This window comes from Platalea leucorodia, assembly GCF_965183815.1.
Source record: "Platalea leucorodia genome assembly, chromosome: 2".
Taxonomy (NCBI): domain Eukaryota; kingdom Metazoa; phylum Chordata; class Aves; order Pelecaniformes; family Threskiornithidae; genus Platalea; species Platalea leucorodia.
This window is the reverse complement of record NC_138824.1, coordinates 29,523,094-29,544,617: the sequence shown is the minus strand read 5'-3', so window position 1 is coordinate 29,544,617 and position 21,524 is coordinate 29,523,094. Positions and strand designations below refer to the sequence as shown.

Here is a 21,524-nt window from a genome sequence, read left to right as displayed (position 1 = left end):
CAATGATGACAAAATATATGTGAATCTTTAAGATTGCTGCAGTCTGAGTGCACAAGTCTTTAGTATCTGAATTTGTGATTGCTCCACAATCATCAAAGTCTGACACACCTAGGTTTCATATTTAAGGGTTGTTGCACTGAAGAGTCCTACTGACTGTTCTGTAGCCCCCTTTGTTATTAGCTCATCCGTTTGCATGCTTGGATTCAATCTTGCAGGCTAATCACAGCCTAGGAAGAGCTGAAGTCTTTTCTTCTGCATGTGCAAAACAACATATGCATGTGACCACCTTTCTTGCCGAGCTCTTCAGGGAAAAGGCTGAAAATTTTGGAAGGGGGGAACGTATATCTTGGCAGTATGGCAGAATAGCCAGTTGACTGTGGCAGCCCACCCAAGGCCTGGGGAGCACCCCTCATAAAATTTAAAAAATTAAGGCTGTTCTCATGGCCTGCTGCAGTGTGCCAGATGTGCTGCTGCTGCAGAGCATTGGAGGAGGCCTTAGGATAGGAAGATGCCATGGAGAACCTCCATGGGTTGTCATGTGGGAGGACCCAAAGATTGCAGATGGCATCCCCCAAACGCCGGACAACAGAGGACTCTAATGAGGGTCCATTAACATCAGTAGAGAGGCAGTATAACTGACCACAGTCCCAGCCGCAGTCGCCTGCTTCCTAGACTGCCTGTCTCAGCGTGGGAAGGTTTTTGATCAGCTCCAGTCATTTTGTGCCAGGACTCTCAGATGATGTGTTAGAAGGTTTTATCTGAAAACCATGGACTTATTTTAGGGCAAGAGAAGCAATACTTGTGCCCAGAATAGGCATCATTTCAGTTCTAGCCCAAACCTCGTCGATCGCTGACAGCGGATGGTGTCTGCCTTCAGGTGCTTAAGCCACTGCGTGCAACGCTCGCTGCATGCTGTGTCCCTCAGGGGCATGAAGCCCCTGCCCTGTTTTCCTCCCTCACTTCCAGAGTTTGATGATTGGTCTTTTCCTTGTTTAAGCTGATGAAAACTGCATCCCCCTAATTTAAAAAATAGTGGCAGTGCACGAGTGACCTAGTTTTGGGAGCGGAAAGAAAGTGTGGTGATCCCAGCTGTTGGAATCCCCCAAATTCATGTGTGTGGGGGTGTCTGTATAGTAATCCCTTCTGTGCAAGGGTTAAAGAAGCATTAGGGCTGGTGTTCTTTCTGAGCATTGCCGGCCACGTGGGCAAAAGTTTGGTTTTGGAAAAATGCACCCTCAGGTACTGTTGGAGATGCCTTTTTTCTTTCTTTCTTTCTTTCTTTCTTTTTTTTTTTTCTTTCCCTTTTTACTCCCCCCACTGCTGGCTTAGGAAAACCAGGCTTCTGTTAGTGCTGCAAATGGAGATGGAGACCAGAGAGGGCGAAAGACAGGTCCCAATTCATTGCTGCAGGAGGGACAAGACTCATTAAGGGCCATTCAGATTCAGTAGGAAACTTTCCCTGGAACAGTGGTCAGTAGCTGCCATAACACAGCCAGGCAGGACACGGGGATGGAGGAGAGCTTCTGCATGAAGACACGCTCTGCCCAGCTTACCAGCAATGCTAGCAGCCCACACTGAGCTGCACAAACCCCTCTGGGCTGCTCCTCTGTCCAGACCAGCAATGACATGGCACAGAGGAAGTTACAGCAACCCAGGGACAATCTCGGGTTGCCTCAGCTCCACTGGAAAATGTCACCCAAAGTCCCAAGGGGCAATTTTAGCAGGCAGGCTTTTGACTGTTCAAAGGAAGAAACCAAAGCAGAGATTCTCCACTGTTTGCAGTGCACTGATGACCTGAGGCTGCCCGCTGCTCTGCAGCCACAGTGCCTCCACCACCCCCATCCATAGAGACATGCTCCCTGATTCTCCGCTTCCCACCCCGTGTGTTAGTAGGGGAGTGCAGCACCCGCTCCACCACTTCCCTGGGTTCAGCTGGACCCATGCTGGAGGTCTGCGGTGCCGGGGAAGTGTCACAAAATTGAGATGCTCTGGGAGCTGCTGTTAGTCACAGGCTCCTACAGCTCCATTGGACCATGTACCAGGAGGTACTTCTGTGCTCCTCACAGTTGCGTCCATCCAGGGCACTGGATCTGGGCTCACTGGGGCCATCACTGGGACCAGAGTCCAACGGTGCTGCTGGGTCACAGCAAGGTGGGAAGAGCCCTGTGTTCACCGTGCTCTCTGGGAGAGTATGCAAGGAAGGGGCACTTAGTCCTTTGGGTAGGCATGTCATGATCCAACAGAGGTGAACCTTCCTCACATGGCTGTGCCAAGCTATAGGGGTTTGCATAAGCATCTCAGCAAAGCCTTTGGGCAAGGAAAAACATAATTAAAAAGGACCATGTAGTCTTGTTGGGTATGGAGGCCTTACTTTAAAAAGTGTTGGGTGTTTGGTTTTCAAGTAAGGCCTTTATGTTCTTTGAAGATATTTTAGGGGGAGTAAATAATTTTATTTAGTCTACCAAGGAGCTGTAGCTTAGCCATGCTGGCTGGTTTTGCCTGTGCTAGCTTTGTTTGTAGATGTTCAGCAATGCTCTTAAAAGTAGCACCTTGCCCAGCAACTGGCTGGCTATTGATCATGTCCCACAACAAGGTGGTATTATAAGTAGCTGAAGCTGCTGTAATGATTAAAGGACACTAATTGCATCTTGAAAGGCCATGAATATGCCTGCCAAATGGTCTGCTAGTGACAGAGGATGACAGCACATGCATGGGCTGCGCTTTGGTCTCGGCAGGGGTCTGCAGCCAGGTCCGGTGTCCTATGGCAGCCGAGCACTGGCAGCAGACGTGGCCAGCAGTGCTCTGTGGAGGTTTTGCTGTGACACTGTGTCTGGAGTTGTGAAATCTTCCCTTTCTCAAAAGGGATCAAAACACAGAGATTGGGGATGTGACACCGTGTTAGTCAGGACTCTGGGGTGGGTCACAGGCTATTGGCCTCCTACAGGCACTAATTCCTTCCCTTGTGCGAGGAGGGGTAGTGCAACCATTTGAACGGTGCCATTTGGGACGCTCTGCGAGTGTTGAAGAAACCGTTCCCTCCCCTCAGCAGCCCTGGCTTCCAGCCCCTCACAGGCTGGTCCTGCTGCATGGCTGTTGCTGCATCCCGCTCTGCACAGCCTTCCCCGCCCTGCTCCTTGCACCTGCACCTTCTTGCCAGGGGCCACGTTTCCAGTCTGTGCCCCCTCTGGATGCTATAACAGTTCCTGCTTTTTAATTTTTTTTTTTTTTTTTTAATTTATTTAACACACGCTTGTTCTGCCAAGCAGGATTTGTAGAACTGCTTCTGCCCTATGCTTTCTGCAGCCTGCCCATTTTGGGGGTGTCCCCCTGCCTCCTTACTTACAGGCCAGCTCATGCCACGTCCTTAGTTATGCTTTCCCCTATGCACAGCCTCTTGTGCTTTTCTTGCACATGCTAAGCCTTTCTTTCTTACTACTGACTTCCACCTCCCTTTTGGTGTTTGCTGCTGCTTTTCACTGTTGTAACTCTCCTTCTCACCCAGCACAACCTCTTGCCCTGCACTGTGCACGGCCCTGCGCTGGCTGTGCTTCTCAGACCTTTGTCTTTACACACAGCACAGACCTTCCTTTCCCCTGCACTCTGGCTGCTGATGTCTTGGTCTCCACCTCCTGGCTGCAGCTGCTTTTGTCTAGGCAGAGCCCTTCCATCCTCTCTCCAGCCTGCTCTTTGCACAGTGCCCACTGCTGCTTTCTCATAGCAGGAGTGCAGCTCCCCTGCTCCCTCCTACCCTCCTGCTACAGATGGACCTACTCCCTTCTCCTGTCTGCTGTTTCTCAACCTTCTGCACATGGGCTCTCTTCTCATGCTGGCTTACACAGATCTGCTCTTGCCTGGTGCTTGCTGTGGCTCTGTCTGTACTGTGACCACATTCACCCTCCATCCCTGCTTCTCCATCCTGCTGTTGTTGCAGTGAGCAGCTTTGGAAGTGTTTGCTCTACTTCTTTTTCTGCACATAAATGGTGATCAAACCTTCTGTGGATGAAGGACAGGCTTTTTGTTAAGGCCCAGACCTCTTCCTTGCTCTACTACCATCTTCCAGCCTTCTGGAATTTTGCTTCTTTCAGCCTTACATGGGTCAAATTCCCTCTAAATGACAAGTGACTGTCTACATGCATTTGTCCTCTCTTTCCTCCCTTACTTAGATGACCTCCACTGTGCTCTTTCACTTGGTTTGGATATTTCTGCCATCAGCGTGTGTGTGGTGGCACCAGCTAATACGTGCAGCACTTGCAGGTGGGCAACAGATGGCTGAACTGAAAGCTCTTTTTGGGGAGGGAGGATAAGCAAAGCTGTCACATACACCCCTTCCACCTCTTGGCATGTACACATTTCTTTAATGTCTACTCCTTACTTGCCAGAGAGAGCTGCCTCACCATCCAACGGCAGTACTTCTAGCAGAAGGTACAAGCCCTGCCTTTTAAAAGTTTTAGGAGGAGATAGGAGGAGATTTAGGAGAGTTGGGTCATGCCAGCTATCCCCATGGCCAGTTCAAACCATGGGAAGCTGACACTAGCAGTAGCAGTTGCCACATGCTGAGAAAACATCCTTGGACAGGCCTTGAACAGCCTGATCTCAGCCAGCTTTGCACATCCTGTGGAAGTCCGTGGGTCTGTCTACGGCACTGCTGGTGCACACAGGCACCTGGAACACGTATACAAGCCCATCAGGTGCTTGCAGCAGCATACATCCCATCATGGCCCTTTCTGCAGTGCACCGGTCCACCACCTAGTGCAGGTGTTCCCAGGGAGACCAATAGGTGGGTAAAGACAAGCATTAGTCACCCATGGGGTCACTGAATTTCTTCCCAGAGAAGCAATCTGGAGAGTGGAGAGGAGAGAGATCTGTTTAAAAGAGCTCAGGTGACTCCTGGGTGGTCCCCATCCCTCTATCCTCATTACAGACCTGGAGTTTAGAAGTATGTGGAAACGAGAGCCAGAATCTGAGCTCTTCTATGGGCGAGGGTGAAAGCATCTGGGCACAGTTCAAGTTTGATGCTGTAAACTAGTCCAGCTGCCAATCACAGTTATGGCAACTTGTGTCAATGCATTGGGGAAACTGGGTCTATAAAGCCGTGTGGATCAGGGGCAGATGTTGGCTTGTGCAAGCCTCCTATTCTTTGCTGCAACTAGTTCCCCTTATAGGGTTTGAACACAGCCCTCGTCTGTGCTGTATATTTGTATAGGGCAGGCAGCAATCTTCTCAGACTGTTCTGAGGAATTTCTCTGCATTTCAAACAGAGGTTTTGGGGTGGTTTTTAAGCTTCCAAAGATATTTAATCTTTCCAGTATGTCACCTTTTACACAAACAAATACAAGCAGCCTGGTTTGTGCAACACATGTTGCCAGGTCTCAGAACAGTACTAAACCAGTAGGGCTGTGGATTGAGGAGTATGGCATTCGCTGCTAAGTTACAGCTGGGAATAATTCTGCATGTCTTTCCAGCCACTTGTTTTATTAAAAAGTCGGCTCAATCAGCACTTTCACAACCAAGCCCACTGGTCATTCATACAAAAACCGTCTGTACAAGCCTGGGTTCCCTTGCTTTAATGAAAAGCTTGTGATGGCTTTATTTAGGTAGCAGTAGAAATTTATTCCTTCATCTGTTTTATTCGTCTTGCCCAGCTGTGATCTTTTTAGTTGTTTGGGTTTGTTTTTTTTTTTATTATTTCATTCCAGTTTCCTTTTTAGCTGGTTTACATGCAATGCTAAAACTTCCCTTTGGTGCAGGGTTGTGCCTGTGCTGTAATTCATCGTTCTGCTGGGGTGCCACAATCCGCAGCCCAGATCCACCACATCTCACAGCGGGAGGAGCGGCAGCACGGGCATCTGCACTGCTGTCATAAAACCAGTTCAAAAGAGGTTTAAGTAGAGCCCAGAGTGCTTTCTACAATGGCAGCTTTGTTGGTGATGATACAATGATGGAAGGAAGACTTGTGCTACTGTAGAAGATAAATGGCTGCAATAGGCATGGAAGGAATTAAGTCTTGCTTCTGCTCTTTCTCATGCAAACACTGAACATGCAGAGCAGGGACCTTACAAGCTTGCATGGTAGCTTGTGTCAACGGGATTATTAAACACCAGTTTCTTCTGTAGGAAAGGGTGAACGGGTGAGTAGGGAGTAGAGGAATTGGGTGCAGTTGTATTTGCAGTGGTCTTCTGCCCCCGTGTTTTTCTCTGCAGTGCAATTATATGTTTGTCTGCTTAATTTTCAGCTCATCAAAGCAGGGTCATGATGATTCTGTTTGTCCTGGAGATGGAGTGGGTTTTAAGCACCGGACAAGACAAACACTTCACGTGGCACTGTTCGGAGAGCGGCCAGCGGCTGGGAGGGTACCGCACCAGCGCAGGGGCCTGTGGCCTGCAGTATCCTTTACTGAGCTCTCAGTTTTATTTCTGCTCTTTGGGACTTAAAAAGCTTCCTTGTTTTATTTTTCTAGTTGCCCTCCAAATTTTGTGCCCTGTGTAGGTTCAGTGCTTTGTGAGACAAACCATTATTTTAAGCCAATTTTAAAACCTGTCTGTTCTCCTTGCTTTGTCTCCTTAATGCATGGTGGCATATTTAGGTCTAAGCATTCTTGAGCAAAACAATGGGTGATCTGCAACCTATTGTGGTCTGCTGTTGTAATAAGTATGGACAGAGTCTTCATTTAAACATGCAGCACATGCTTTCTTCTAAGAATTAACGGTAGCAAAATAGGTCAGTGATCAGGTCAGTGTGCCTATGTGTATGTATGGTAAAAATTAAATGACTTTAATATAAAATAATGAGTACTTCTCCTTCACTCTGGAACAGCCCACTATGTATTGGGAATTTGGGTTAACTAAAGAGTAAATGGCTCCAGAAATGGCACTCAAGTGGCTTATTCACCTAGAGCTGCCCCAGCTGCCTGACAATAAAAGAAATATTAATTCAGCTTTATTGCAAATGAAAAGGGAAGTGGAAAAGTATGAGCTCTTAGGCTGAAACCAGGGGTTAGCATAAACAGACTTTTAGTGCTCCATAGTGTACGTGGTATAGATGATCTGTGTTTTGCTAGTTCATGGGAAGTGAGACTGACTCAAAATTACTGTCTGAACACGGACTTGCTTTATATCATCTGGTCATTCAGCCCATCTAAATGGCATAAAGATTGAACTTAATTTTTAATTAAATGATAAATACTTTTGAAAGCGTAACACAGGAATTTGTCCTGTATTTCCTAAATCTCTCTAGAGAGCAGACCGTTTCGAGTGAATCAAAATTTTGGAGGATGCTTTAATTTGTGTCATCATGCTGGTGGAGGGCAGAGGAAGGGAGAATCATTGACAAATATTGCAAAAAGCTTGACAGAACCAGGAATGTTTTCTTTTCCCCCGCAATGTCCTCTGTGCACAAAATCAGTGCTCCTTAAATATCTAGTATGGACTCTGAATGTGGAATTAAATTGGATGAAGAGGTCAGAATCTGTCCAGATAGCTGGTTCCAGTAGGTGGTTGAATGGGTCCAGATTTTATTCAGTTTAGAATATGATGTGTGATGCAACTGATGTAGCTGACACTTCCCAAAATACGACATGAAACAATATCCTTTCATTGTATTTGTGAACTTAACTATAATGAAGAAGCAGAAAACTAGTAATAGTTATTTTATACAATTTGGGGAAGGGGAGGAGAGAGTGGACGCCATCCAACTCTAGCACCTAAGTTAGAGAGCCTGGGGAGATGACTCCTCTGTTCATGGCAAAGGGCTGCTTCAAAAGCCTTTCATAATAAAAACACAAATTGCATCCTCTGGAACAGTCTCATTTTTTCTCACTCTTTGGTTTACTCGGGGAGACTGCACTATTAATATGATACAGGTATGAGCTTGGTGCCTAAAAGTACACTAAAAATACCTCCTTGAGACTGGAGCACTGTTCATGAGGTTGCAGTATACTTGTGTTAAAAGAATTAACAAGTCATGAAAGGAAGGCAAAGCTTTTATAAGCAATGTATTTTCCTCAGCATTTATCTATCAGATTTGATGTGGAAACCCGGCACGTGTTTGTTGGTGATCATTCTGGGCAAGTGACCATACTCAAACTAGAGCAAGAGTCCTGCAGCCTTGTTACGACCTTTAAGGGACACACAGGTAAGGCCTCAAGAGGAGACCCAATTTGGTTCTTCATCTGTGCTCAGTGTCATGGTGGTTTGACTCTCCCATGAAACACTTGGATGGCTTGTGTCAGTACATAGCATGGAAGGGAGATAGACCTTAAACTGTCACTACAGCTCAGGGAAGTTTATTCTTTATTAGTAAAAGCGAGAGCGATCAGACTTCTGATCAGAAAACTTCTATGGCAGAAAATGCCGCAATCAGTAGCTGCTAATTACAGCAGAGTGAGAGCAGAATGAGTTGTGGTAACTCTGGGGGGAAAAGGATGCTCCTCAAGGAAAGACCCATATACTTTTGCTCAAGTGGAATAGGCACATCTTGGAGGCACTAACTGCTTGTTTCACTGCTGGGACTTGTGCCCCATCACACTTTAAAAATAGCAACCCTGGGATGTGATCCTGCTGTCTAACAGCAGAAATGGTGGTCATTCCTCAGCATTTTCTCTCCGTATCCCTCCTCTCTGATTGAATTGTAATAGCTCAGTCACGAGGTAGCACAAGGTAGTTTAATCCTCCTGGTAGGATACTGTGAAGATGCCCATTATATTCCACACTTGCTTCTCTTTTGTAATAAATTCTATCTCCTGGACTGATGGAGATGAAAAGCTGTGTAGTCACACCGTGACCATCCTACCACGCTTTAGTGCTCAGCGGATTCATCCATGCGAGTGGCAGCGGAGCCTTTTTCCCACAGAAGAGCAGGTTGGGGCTTCAGTAGGTTTTCTAGGCTGTTAGTTTTCAACTGGCAAGCGCAGTGGCTGCATGGCCTTTGGTAAAGAAACCTGCATTTTAATCAGAATATCTCCATATTTTTTGTTGTATCTTTATATATACATATTTAGCTACATTCCTGTATTCCACTTTCTGTAATGAAATGACTGTTGTGTGCATCTCCGTTTTCAGGTGGTGTCACTGCTCTCTGTTGGGACCCAATACAGCGAGTTTTATTCTCGGGCAGTTCTGATCATTCCATTATAATGTGGGATATTGGAGGAAGAAAAGGAACAGCCATCGAGCTGCAAGGACATAAGTACGTTCAAAGCCCTTCCTCCTGCTTTTATGGGAGAAAAGCTAAAGGCAGAAGCCACATCTGGAAACAAACAGCCCAACGGTTACAGTCTTCACATGCCTCAAGCTTGTATGTGTGACTCCCTGTGGTCCATATGCAACTGGAATAAGTTGCTTATAGTAAGTTTTTCAGCGTTGGGCCCACAGGCTGGTTTGAGAGTCTTGCAAAGGGTGGTGAAGGAAAGCACAATATCTATAGTCCTGAACGTGTTATGCCAGAGCTTGCACCTTTGTTGGAAAGAGGAGCGTCCTCAAATGAGAACAGCTGCAGAGGAATTCTCGCTTTTTAGGTGTAAATGTCTTTCCTTCCCCTAGAGGGAGCATCAGGCTTGGACAATTAGTCCCTTTTTCCTCCATGCTAACTTTTTCTGTGCCACTTTACCCATAGCCTGAATTCTAAGTAATGTGCTTTCCCCACAGGGGCCTTCACCATCTCCTCAATGCAAAGAAGCTTCATCTCTGCACATGCAGACCTCACATTTGTGTAGCGTAGTATAAATCTTTGAAGAAGAGTAGGCCTGTGCTGGACGTTGAGTAGAGATCAGAATGGCTCTAGTTGCAATGACCTCCTAGCCTTTTAACGCTGGCAAAGCAACAAGTTTGTTTCAGTGTTTTGGGAGTGCATATATGTGGAACTTGCATGCCAGGCTCAGGTCTGGAGAGGCAAAATCCCATGGTGGTTTTGGTCTAACAGTTTCTTACATATTCATCGTTTCTTTTCAGTGATGCTGCACTCTGCTGAGTGATTTAGATGCCGCTGGGATTTCAGAGCACTGCAGAGCTCTTGCTGAAATTCCCAGATCACCCTTGTACCCTACCAGTGGTGCTTGCTAATGCACCACTGCTAGATACACTGCTGTGAAAATTAGTTCTCCTAATACAAAGTTAGCCTCTGGATCTTGATCATGGAATTATAGAATAGTTTGGGTTGGAAGGGACCTTTCAAAGGTCATCTAGTCCAACCCCCCTGCAATAAGCAGGGACATCTTCAACTGGATCTGTGGCATGGCTGTTGGCTGGTACTGTACAGTATAGGGAGCTGGTCATAAGGACAACAGGGACTAAGAAACACTTCAGCTGATGATGCCACTGGCATCGGCAGGTGAGCGCTGTGAAGGCAGGCTGTGCTGTACCAAACTGACCCATAAATGCATTCCCCTCTGGAGGAGCATTTGCACAAGCAAATGTGTTAGCATGAAAGTCCTTTGGGTAGATGAGACCAGTGGTGGCAGCAAAGAAAACCAAATGTTATGGAATAGTTCCAGTCTCTGTATGCCCAGTTACTCATTATTCTTAATCTTGTTTTTTCCATAACAGTGTTATACGGTCTTTGTTTCCCAGGTTGTAAATAGCTTGAGATGAGTCCTGGTTTTCTTTCTTTTATGAAAGAATGAGCACAGCTTTGGGGGTTTAAACTGCATTAGTTCTCCTGTGTTGCTTTTTCCTTAAAAGAAGAAGCAAAAGCACCTAAATCTTCCACCTTACCTTGGGAAGGCTTAGGAACAATTTAGTGATTCCTATATTATTTTTGAAACTCTCTATGCTTGTTAGTGCTAAAAGAAAATCTTCAGTAGTTCCTCAGTGCTTCATTCCTAGGTGTTGCAGAGATTTACAAAAACAAAGTTGTTACTGACTTTGTGACAAGAAGGTACCTTACTGGGGCTGCGTTTATGCATCCAGATGTGCCTTCAGAGAGGCCTGGAGCTGCAGCTCTGTTCAGGCTTCCCAGTACTGTTGGCACCTCCCATCTCAGGAGCACCAAAAGCAGTTATCAGAACAGGTCTTTGCTTTTGTGGATGCTGCCCAGATGAGCAACATTCTGGTTCTGGTCCCAGCTGGGCAGCACAGACTGATTTGCATCCAATGGATGTCATGTACAGTGAGGGGGGGGAGGGAAACATATGGGCAAACAAGTGGTTTATACTCCTTTATTGTATATTCTACTCTTACTTGTGGGCTAGCCATAGAGGGTTCATTAGTAACTGTCTTGTTTCTTTTTCAGCGATAAAGTTCAGTCTCTCTCCTACGCTCACCACACTCGGCAGCTCATCTCCTGTGGTGCGGATGGGGGAATCGTCGTCTGGAACATGGATGTTGAGAGGCAGGAGGTAGATACTCAGTTCCTGTCAACTTGATCTGAAACAGTCTTGGGAAGAAGGGATCTTTCTGAAATGTGCAACTTTCAACCTGAACAAGATCATTCCAGGCTTTAAAAATGTTTTTGGACATGCTCCAGTTGTTATACAGCAATTATGCCGTGCCTTTGATAATATGGTACAGGGGAAATTGTCTGGCAGAAAATGCGTATTAAGTAGGCTGCTAAATGGCTCTTACCCTTTACATTACTGCTCCAAAAGACATCCTCTGAGGAGGGTATTGTGAGATGTTCTGATTTGTTTTTCAGGAGATCATGAGAAATATTATTAGTTCAGAGGTAAATGGATGGATTGACAATTATTAGGAGTTTTTAAGAAAACAAACCAAGAAAGCTCTTTGTCACCTCTGGAAACCTGCAACCCAGTTTTTTTTTTCCTCTTCTTACTAAAAAGACATTTAACTAGGGCTTCAATCTCACCCGCTACTTGGTCTTGCTTCCCTCTGATGTAACCACATAGAAGTGGGGTAAATTATGACTTTGCCGATCCAGACAGTAAGATTTCACCCACGCATTCCTAATTGCTTTTGTGCTGTGCGGCCAACAAATCTAAGCGGGTGCAAAAACGTACCCTGGGTCTTTGGTGCTGTGGGAGCAGCCTCCACTCGGCAGTTTCTGAGATCTGACTCAGAGAGGGGGAGCGAGTGCTGTGCTGAGTGAGTCAGGCGTCAGCCCTGCTCGGCAGCGTGGCAAATCCTGGTAACATGAGTCATGGCAAACCTCTGCCCTGTTCCTGCGGGGGTAAGGAAGGCACCGTGAGTCCCTGCAGTGAGGGGGTCTGAGGAAGGCTTTTGGCAGCATGGACTTTCACCAGCTTTGCTGGTTCTCAAGGGTTTTGGTCTCCCTGGAGCAAGGAGGAAAGCTAAGTGGAAAATTGGATTTAAAAAAACTACTGAAATAGGCCTAGGCAGGAACTGAGCTCCCTTTTTTATGTGAATTAGCATTCCAGTTGGCTCTCTTTAATTGCTAAACTAATGGCCAATTATGTCATCAGTTCCAAAAGTGAAATGAAAGCAGAGCGGCTTCCTCCTTCCCAACAGATGTTTCCTTTTTGCTGCAACTCGAACATCCAGAAATGAAAACCTTTATGTATTTGCTGCCTTCAAAAGGCTACAGTAAGGGTTAAGACTGGCTTGTCGCAAAACAGGCGGCAATGCTGTGAGAAGGCTGGTTTAAAGAGTGGAGGAGAAATATAATTAGCTAAATGAGGGCTTAGCAGCAGGTGTTAATGGGTGCGCTGCTTTCTCTGACTATGGCTATGTGGGCTTGTTCATGTTATCAGTAGCGCAATAGGGTGTTCACGGTGCTAAACCATCCCTGAAACATGAACCTTTGAGATTTTAATACCAAACCTTGGTTTGGGGTCCTAGAGCATTTTCTTCTGGATTTTGGCTTTGGTATTTTTGCCCTTATTTAAGGGTTTTCTCCATGTGATGTGTGCTCAGTACTCACTTTGCTCTCAGATTTTCCCACGTCTCTGAGATTGCATTAGAGTGAATGAAGCCATTTTAGCCCTTGATTCTTTATTTTAATCTCTGCTTTTAAAAAGCTGTAAGACAACATCTGAAAGATGCTAGAAGCTGTGCTTCTGTTTGACTACAAAGCAGTTACTTGTCACAAGCAAAATGTCTTCTTCATCTATAGTGTTCAGTGCTTAAGAGATGAAAACTTATACACACAAATGTAAATCTGTAGGCATTAAACAGAAAGACTGTTGTGGATAGAAAAGACAAGGATTTGCCCCAGCAGAATGAGCTGCCTTCAGAGTAACTGGCAGAAGAAGCTGAAGCAGGCGGTTGCTTTATTGCTGAGGGTCCAAGCTATCCTGGAAGCTGAGGGTCTCCATCAGCCATACCTTAACTTTGCCTGGCTTTTGTATTATTTTTAATTTGTAATCTCAGCTGTGTTTCTTGCCATTTTAAATTGCAGCATGTGAGAAGCCAGTGGCTCTGATAAGACAACTGCAGTTTGCTAGTAGCGCTTCCTCACAAAGTATTAAACATTATTTAGTGTTTATTTAATCTCATGGGGTTGGTGGGGCTGGTGGGAGTGTGTTGCAGCAGTGCCGAGGCAGCGCTGGCAGGGCTGTCCTGGTCTAGCTGGGGCTGCTGTGCTGAGGGAACAGGACAGACCCGCTTGCCAGCACTGGCTTTGGGCTGAGCTCTTGTCCTGGTGGGGCAGAGAAAGGAGCAGAAGTCATCTGCTGGGAAGGAGTGTCACTCTTGCTAGGCCAGATTAGGACAGACAGACTGACAGCCAGCTCGAGAGAAGTCAAGAACAAAACTCTTCCCGAGTCTCACGTCCCTCAGAAGGTTTCCTAAACATTGTGGGGAGATGCACTGCGTGTCCCCCAGCAAGATAACTGTTGGGGGACCCAAATGTAGGGGAGGAGATTAACTGCCCCCTCCAAGTGCCCCCCTGCCACTTCAGATGTTTCCTGAGCTCTTTCAGGATCTGGCAAGACTTGCTTCCCTACAGGGCGCCTGGTTCATGCTACTCTGCACAGCAAAACCTGGCTACAGGAGAGAGAAGTGCCTTTAATATTTTCTTTCTTTTCTTTAAATCTTCTTACCCTCTTCATCCACAGCGTGAGTGCAAAGCTACATGCTATGTCAGGAAATAGAACACCTTCCTTCCATTGCCTTTGTGTAAAAGCAGGGAAGAGAGATGGTTTGGATTTTAGGCTTGCTCGGGTGAATCTCATCTTTCTCACCCCTGTGTGTGATTTGTATCACAGATGCCTTTGACAGCAGGAACGCCTCTTACAGTCAGTATTAAAGAAAGAAAGAAATAATAGCCACCCTGCCCATCAGCATTTCCGATACCTTCCCTCCAGATGAGTAGCTTGGCTATTGGAAATACTACTTGCCCCCAGTTCCCACCAGAGGCAATAGCAGATGGTAAATGCTGTCCAGACAGGACAGGACAGAATATTTTTATATGCTTAATTCCAGACTTGGGGAGGTGGGGGACGCTTGTTTGTTCCTGGGTTATTTTTATGGTCTTATAATCAAACTCTACTTCATGATTTGTGTGAGAAGTGTTCCTCCCATGTCCTTCAAGGCTCAGAGCTGAGCCAAGACAGACATCCCAGCGAACAGTCAAAATGGCATCTTGTGAAAATGGGGATTTTTTAATTAAGTTTAGTTGGCCACATTAATGTATCCCAATACATCTTTCTTGTCCTGTCTCTCGACTCCATTGGAAGCTTTTCTGTTTGTTGCTCACTCCCACTTTGTGTTTATGTGTGTGTTACAGACCCCTGAGTGGCTGGACAGTGACTCCTGTCAAAAATGTGACCAGCCTTTCTTCTGGAACTTCAAGCAAATGTGGGACAGTAAGAAAATAGGCCTCAGGCAGGTTTGTATGCATCCTTTGGTGTGTTAACATGGTGCAATTAGACTTTTCTCTCTAATAAATCACAGTAACTTTTTTTCCCTTAAAGCCCTGAGAACTTGCACTTTGTTCTTCCACTGAGTGCTCAATAGTGGGACTGTGGGCTCCCCTCTGATGAGGCTTGATTTTGTGGTCAGGAGGAGCACACTTCTTTCTTCTTCTTTTTTTTTAGTTATCCCCCCCACCCCACCCATCCCCCACCCCCCCCACCAATTCCAATAGCAAATGCATGTAATAAGCCTTGGGCTGAGTAAATTGGTTTTGGACCTTCCATGGCTTTAGCCATGTGGGATTTTGCTTATTGTTAGTTGAATGTGTTGTAGAAAGAAATTTGCAGCTGATTTTTGGAGATTGTGCTGGAACCAAAGCTGTTTTCAATGAGGTTGGGTAAACATCTGTAACTGCTCAGGCTGTGTTGGAAAAGGCTTATTGGTTTGCTTGGAACATGTTGCTGCGTTTTCCTGCCCAGCAGGAGAGGGCTGCGGATCACAGACTTTTGGGAGAGGGGCGTAAAAATGCTGAAAGGGATGTTCTCATGGAGCTTGGAGAAGTCAGGTGGCTGGGGCAGAGCTGAGCTGCATTTTCTCTTTATATAATGCTCATCACCACAGAGCCTGGCTCTCCTGCAGCCAGTGAGGCAGCCTCGCAGTCCTACACAGCCAGAGCATGAGAAAACACGAGGCAGGTAGCATCAAAATGCAGAAACACTAGCGCTTCTGGGGCTGAAAATGGTCAAAAGAGTTGACCAAGATGATTAGGTGGTAGACGTTTATACTTAGAGGCTGGGATGGGACTCCAGAATGACACTGTGCTAATGTAGCCCTGTCCTACCTCAACCTGGAGTTGTTTCAGTGTGTTATGTGCTGCTGAGTGGTGGTGTCATCCCCTACGCCCCAAAGTGAGACTCCCAGGGACAGGGGTAACTACAGCTCCCAGCCCTGCAGCAGATGCCCAGCTGGCTGGGACACATCTCCTGGGTGCATAGCGGGGCTCTTTGTCCAGTCCTCTTGTCTCTAGCTGTGCTAATGAAAAGAAGACAGCTTGGACTTTCTTCTTCCCTGTTGAAAACCCCCTGTAACACTGGTCACACTCAGTGTAGAAGCCTTGACCCACAGCTACGACCACAGATGTCAAATGGTGGAGGCAGTGATGATTTACCGGGTGGTGCATGGTATCACCCTGGAGCTTGGGAGAGAGGTAGAGTCCACCTAGCCTGGGTGGTGCTTTATCTGCCACTTCCCAGTGTCCATGATAATGATCAGGTGCTGCTTGCCCCAGGTAGTGGAGGGCAGGGGGGGAAAGTAAGATTCCCACCCCCTACCCTCCCATTTATTCTGAAGTCCTTGCCTGTTTTCCTTTGTCATCCCTGGAAGAGTCGCTTTCCTGTTTGCTGCAGCCTCGGCTGAGTCTTGCTGGAGTGAGATGGTAGAGCCAGCGGGACCTGAGCAGTGGTCTGGGTTTGTGGCTGAAGATGTCTTTCCGCATGTTGTCTCCTACAGCATCACTGCCGGAAGTGTGGGAAAGCCGTGTGCGGCAAATGCAGCTCCAAGCGCTCCTCCATCCCGCTGATGGGGTTTGAGTTCGAAGTGAGGGTCTGCGATAGCTGTCATGAGTCCATAACAGATGAAGAGTAAGTGTGGACACTGAGCCAGTTTGCACTGGAGTGGGGCAAAGCTGCTGCATCTGGGAGGGCCTGGGTGGATGTGAGGCTCCAGGAGGGACCAGCCCGGCAGGGTGGTCCCTGGGCTCTTTCAGCAAGCCTCTGCAGTGCCTACCAAACTGGGAGGGATGGAGGGCCCTCTGCCCCTTCTCTCTCATGCTGCAAAGGTCTCAAAATGGAGTTTACAGAGAGGTTGCTGAATTAATGACTTACAGCAGCATTCAAATACTTATTTCCTCAATAGAGAACATTTTGGGGGAAGATCCTGCAGTCACAGTCTTTGCTGATTTTTTGATTTCTTTCTTCAGGCGGGCACCCACAGCTACTTTCCACGACAGTAAGCACAACATCGTTCACGTACACTTTGATGCCACCAGGGGATGGCTGTTGACCTCGGGGACAGACAAGGTTATTAAGGTAGGAGCAAGGAGGTTGCTCTAGCTCCTGTATTTCATTTCCCCTTCCTCTGCCATGTGGTTGCAGGTATGTCCTACCTGCTTTCTTCCACCCAGAGGCCTCTCACTGATGGACTTCTGCCCAATAAGGACCAAGGAGGTCTCAGTCTATGAAGTTATTGCCTGAAGGGGCTGGGACAAGTGCTCACTGTAGCTTTTCCTCTGGGAAGACAAACTGTATTTCAACATGGTGAATCTTTGTTTATGGGGCTAGGTAAAGAAATAGCTAAAACAATGAATAAGTTTATAACAAAGCTTGAATAATTTTTAAAAAACCCTCACAATGTGTCATGGCTATGCTAATCATTCAAGTTAACAATATAGTGTGGGTTTTTGGGTTTCTCTTAAGGCCAGCTGTCAACCTGGCTCATAAGGGTAAAGCATAGTGATGTACAGAATGTCACTTGGTCAAATTCCACCAGTCTGACTTGAGTGCTGGAAAATGAAATCAAACTTCTTCAGACTTGCTGCATCCACCTCTAACCATGTAGCCTCTCTTAAGCAAAAAACCAAGGGGCAAATTATTTAGAGATGAGATTATATACTATATTTTATTATATTTTATTATCTTTATTCACTATGTTGTTATATTTTATTATATTAACAGTTGTGGGATATGACACCAGTGGTGTCTTGATGGTACATCAGTGGAACTTGAAAGGTGATATTTACAGAAGAAACAGATTTCCTAACCCTAATCATACTGCAGAAGATACATAACGCTGGGCGCATACGGCAGATGAGAAAGGAACTAACGCGTTTACAATGATTTTACGTCCTCTGCTTGATCAAGGCTGAACATTTGCACGAAGACTCTTTCCACTTATTCTCAAAATATACAAGAAGGTATTTTTTTAACTAACGGTTTGTACGATCTGACTTCGGTTGTCTTGAGTTCATTTGGAAAATCCATGTGCGGTGCAATTTTTAGTTTTTGTATTTCACTGTGTCAAGATACTTGCTGCTTTGTACAGATGGTTCTTGGGTTGTGTCTTACCATGTGAGTTTTCAGTATCAACACACTGTATAAGGCAATCGGCTCTCCCCGCAGCGAGTACCTATTGATTTGGGATGTTTCTGCTGACCATGCTCTCTTCAGTGGAGGAACTCCACACGTAGCATCGCGTGTTCTCCAGGTGCATCACCAAGGAGCTGATGGACTATTGCAATTCCTAAAAGGGCTCTACCATCTACTTGTCCTAGCACGTATCATCCCAAGAGCATTTTATTGGTCTGTAGTAGCTAAAATCCAGCTTCCTGCCTCTTTCCTTGCTGCACAAGTTCCAAAACCAGGGGGCAGGTTGCTTAGCAACTAATTTCTACAAAAACTGAAATAGTTTTCCGTCTCAGAGCATTACAAGGAGCACACAGACCCATTTGAGTTTGATGAGGATGACAGGCTGATTCAAATTAAAGTATTGACAACAGGAACTTTTGGGAGTGTGTGCGGGGGGAGGGGGGGGGGGGCAGATCTAAAACTGATCTAGGTCTGAAAAGTCTGGTATACCTCTACCTCTACCTTGTGCAGCAAGATTTCAGCATTTATACCTGTCTCTGTTGTTGAAGATGAATTTGATTTTCCTGTTTTCCATATGGTTAGTCATATTTATTTTTTAAAATGCTGATGGTTTTTATTAATTTCCTCTATAGACCAGAAACTGATATTGCTGAACGACGCCCATTGTGCTGTTGTCATATTTTACGGTTTCTTTTAAAAATAAAAAGTATTTAAAACCCTGGGTTGACCAAAATTACCTTTTTAGAAGGGTGTTGTCAAGATGAATGAACAAAAAAAGCCCTTTTTTCCAAAGGGATCCTATCTTGAAGGGTCAGCTCTCTGTTCTTTTAATCCGTTTCACGTTTTAGCACTCTATGGCTGATGCACTTCAAAGAAACTGGGGCAGAGAATAGAACTGCAGACCAGACCTAGGGCTTTCCTCTATCTCCTATTTAAGCAGGCCTCCTGGTCTGTAGCTGCTATGACACAGCACGTCAGTGGTGCTCAGTCTTGCCCCATTTCGGACTTTACTTTTCCCCTCTAAAGTGGGGAGGCCATGATGTTTACCACTACAAAGCACATTGCTACCTAGAGAAGCCTTGTGTTTTCCCTTGAGTGATAATGACAAAAGAAAATAAAGCTTCTCCTTTGTTTGTCCAGCAGTAATTCACTTTTGAGGAAACAAAAATGTTAACACAATCCATGGTGTTAATTCTAGACCAGTGACCTGCTGCAGCAAAGGGTGAGTGGACTTCCGTGTGTGTGTCACAGGACTGCTATGTATTTTCAGGGAAAATTCTCTTTTTAAACATTCTATAAACTGTGCTTAAGCATTTTGCAGTCACGTTCCCTGAAATGATGCCACCTTGGCTTTCCCGGTCATACAGCCTGTTGTTGGTTCCCCTCTGGGCAGCATATTTTAAAGCATATTTTCAAACATAATTCACACAGCACTAAAAAGATTCTTTTTCCAGCTTGAACGTTAATTGTTTTCTAAGTCCTCCCACTTTCTCTCCTGGAAGCTAGATGCTTGTTTCCTCTTGGAAGGCTTTTCATAACACCTTGTGCATGTTTTCTGATGACTGAAGCATTCTCGGCTGATGAAGCTATGCAAGATGAGCAAGTCGTCTGCCAATATTTCATTCCAGCTGGAGAAGATGTCTGAAACTTTGCTGGACTACGCTGTTCTACGTTACCTTGGGCTCAGGGCCTTTTGGCTGAAGACCTGACGTGCTTTGCTGTGCGGAGAGTATCTCTGATGGTGGCAGAAACATGGGAGCACCGAAGTGACCTTAAATCAGTGTTCAGCACTCTGCTCCTGAGGAGACGTAGCAGTTGCAACAAGCCTGGGACTTCAGCATGAATTGTGCTTACACTGATGAAGCAGTGGAGTCAACAAGCTGAGGATCTGCCCCTGAGTCAACACCTAGTCCTTTTGAACATGTAACATTCAAACAAAGGTGAGGAATCAACTCCAAAGGAGAGTAAATTTGGGAGCGAGGTGTGTTTAGACTGCTCTGCAGCAAACTCCTGGCCATCCCCCCTTCTCTTTCAAGCAGTTGTGGGTTCGGTGTTGCTTATGGGTGGATGCTGGGTATACAAATCCATTTTGAAAAATTTCCCTTGCTGTTCTTTCTGACTAAACTACCTGCAGGGTTATCTGAATTTAACCTGAACATTCCTTTATCTTGCAGTCTCAAGACAGACTGGTCTTGGCTTAGAAAGTGATATAAGCTGAAAGTGAAGCTGGCAGAGAAGGGGAGGTGTGTTGCTTTGCTATGACCTTCAGAGCTGTAATGTAGAGATATGAAGGGAAAATAGGTGTCTCTCATTCAAACAAGAATTCCTTTACCTCCCAGATGGAACAAGAAGGATTTGACGTTGGGCAAGTTAAAATGCCTGCCTTCCTGTTCTGCTCTGTTAGGGTAACAGTCTCAATTTCTTCTGTCTTCTAGATCCATACAAAAAGGGATCCCAGTTGCCTGGTCCTTTTATTTCCATTTTAGTTGCTGAATAAAAAATCTGAGCTATTTTTATGAATTGCATTATTGGGGGGGGGGGGTAGGGTATCTTTTGGTACAGATATAAACTATGCAGCACCCCACACACACACCCCCACACACTCAAACAAAGCAAAGTCCCTTTTTCCCCAGGGTTGCTGAAGTGCAGCAGCAGGCTTTTAGTGATGTCTCCTGCTGTGCTAAGGGGCGTACAAACAATGCTGGCCTTCCTCTGCTCTTCACTTTAGAAAAATTGATTTTCATTTCTCTCTTAGCTGGAATTTCCTTGGGGGAAGAAGCACTGTTCTTCAGAGCGTCTACCTGCCATTTTTGGTTTTAAAATGAACAGTGTCTGTAGCGCTTAGGCAGGTGATGGGGCAGGCACTGGTCACATAACCAGTACCTGAGCAGCTGACTTGAGCCACTTGTGTGCCAGGTGGCTGAAGGAAGATCAACCTGAGCCCCAAACTTCAGTCTTAAGTAAAGGGGAAAGTGTGTGGGCAACTGCTTGCAATGATAGCACTGATGGTCCTTTCATCTACAGGAGATTAACATCATGGTCAGACATGGTTGAAACAGGGTAGCACATAGGGCTAAAAGTCAGCCAGCGTAACAGAGAATAATCCTGAATGGTGACATTAGTGTGCTCAGCTGTTAGTGCTCTTGTCTACAGCTGCTCTTTACAGTGAAGCCCAAGTGACCTCCCCACCTCCTCCTCTTCAACTTGAGGCCATCACCTGAATGTCAGCACATTGACTCCTAGCACATCAAAAGTGATAACTGCGCTTTGCCTGAGAGGCTGGCATGAGTATCTCCAGTACTGCAGAGAGTACTGTTCCCTCTGCATAGGGTTGGTGGCTGATAAGAAGGTGGATGGATGGCTGGACGCACAAAAAGGATTGTGCATGATCCAAACAAGGTATAGGGGGAAAAAAAGTTTGCTTTATGTCTGCTGAAGAAATCACTGTTACAGAGGAATACGCAACCTTTTTCCCAACTGTGTCCAGTGCTGGGCTCCCCAGTACAAAAGAGAGATGAAGCTACTGGATAGAGTCCAGCAAAGGGGCTGCTAAGATGACAAAGGTAATGGTGCATTTCTCCTGTGAGGAAAGGCTGAGAGAGCTGGGGCTGTTCAGCCT

At 45.9% G+C, this 21,524-nt stretch overlaps 1 protein-coding gene across 2 annotated transcripts in view; it reads left to right on the top strand.

Annotated features, from left to right (window-relative positions):
- WDFY2 (WD repeat and FYVE domain containing 2) overlaps positions 1-18,312 on the top strand; it is a 64,478-nt gene extending 46,166 nt beyond the window's left edge. For both annotated transcript variants that reach the window (XM_082337537.1, XM_082337536.1), the window contains 8 exons: positions 6,233-6,383; positions 8,018-8,130; positions 9,057-9,183; positions 11,224-11,329; positions 14,635-14,736; positions 16,272-16,402; positions 16,741-16,849; positions 17,495-18,312. In XM_082337537.1, the coding sequence (XP_082193663.1) occupies positions 6,233-6,383; positions 8,018-8,130; positions 9,057-9,183; positions 11,224-11,329; positions 14,635-14,736; positions 16,272-16,402; positions 16,741-16,849; positions 17,495-17,524 (869 nt within the window). In that variant the 3' untranslated portion in view covers positions 17,525-18,312. The remainder of the gene's footprint in view (positions 1-6,232; positions 6,384-8,017; positions 8,131-9,056; positions 9,184-11,223; positions 11,330-14,634; positions 14,737-16,271; positions 16,403-16,740; positions 16,850-17,494) is intronic.
- The last annotated feature ends 3,212 nt before the right edge of the window (positions 18,313-21,524 follow it).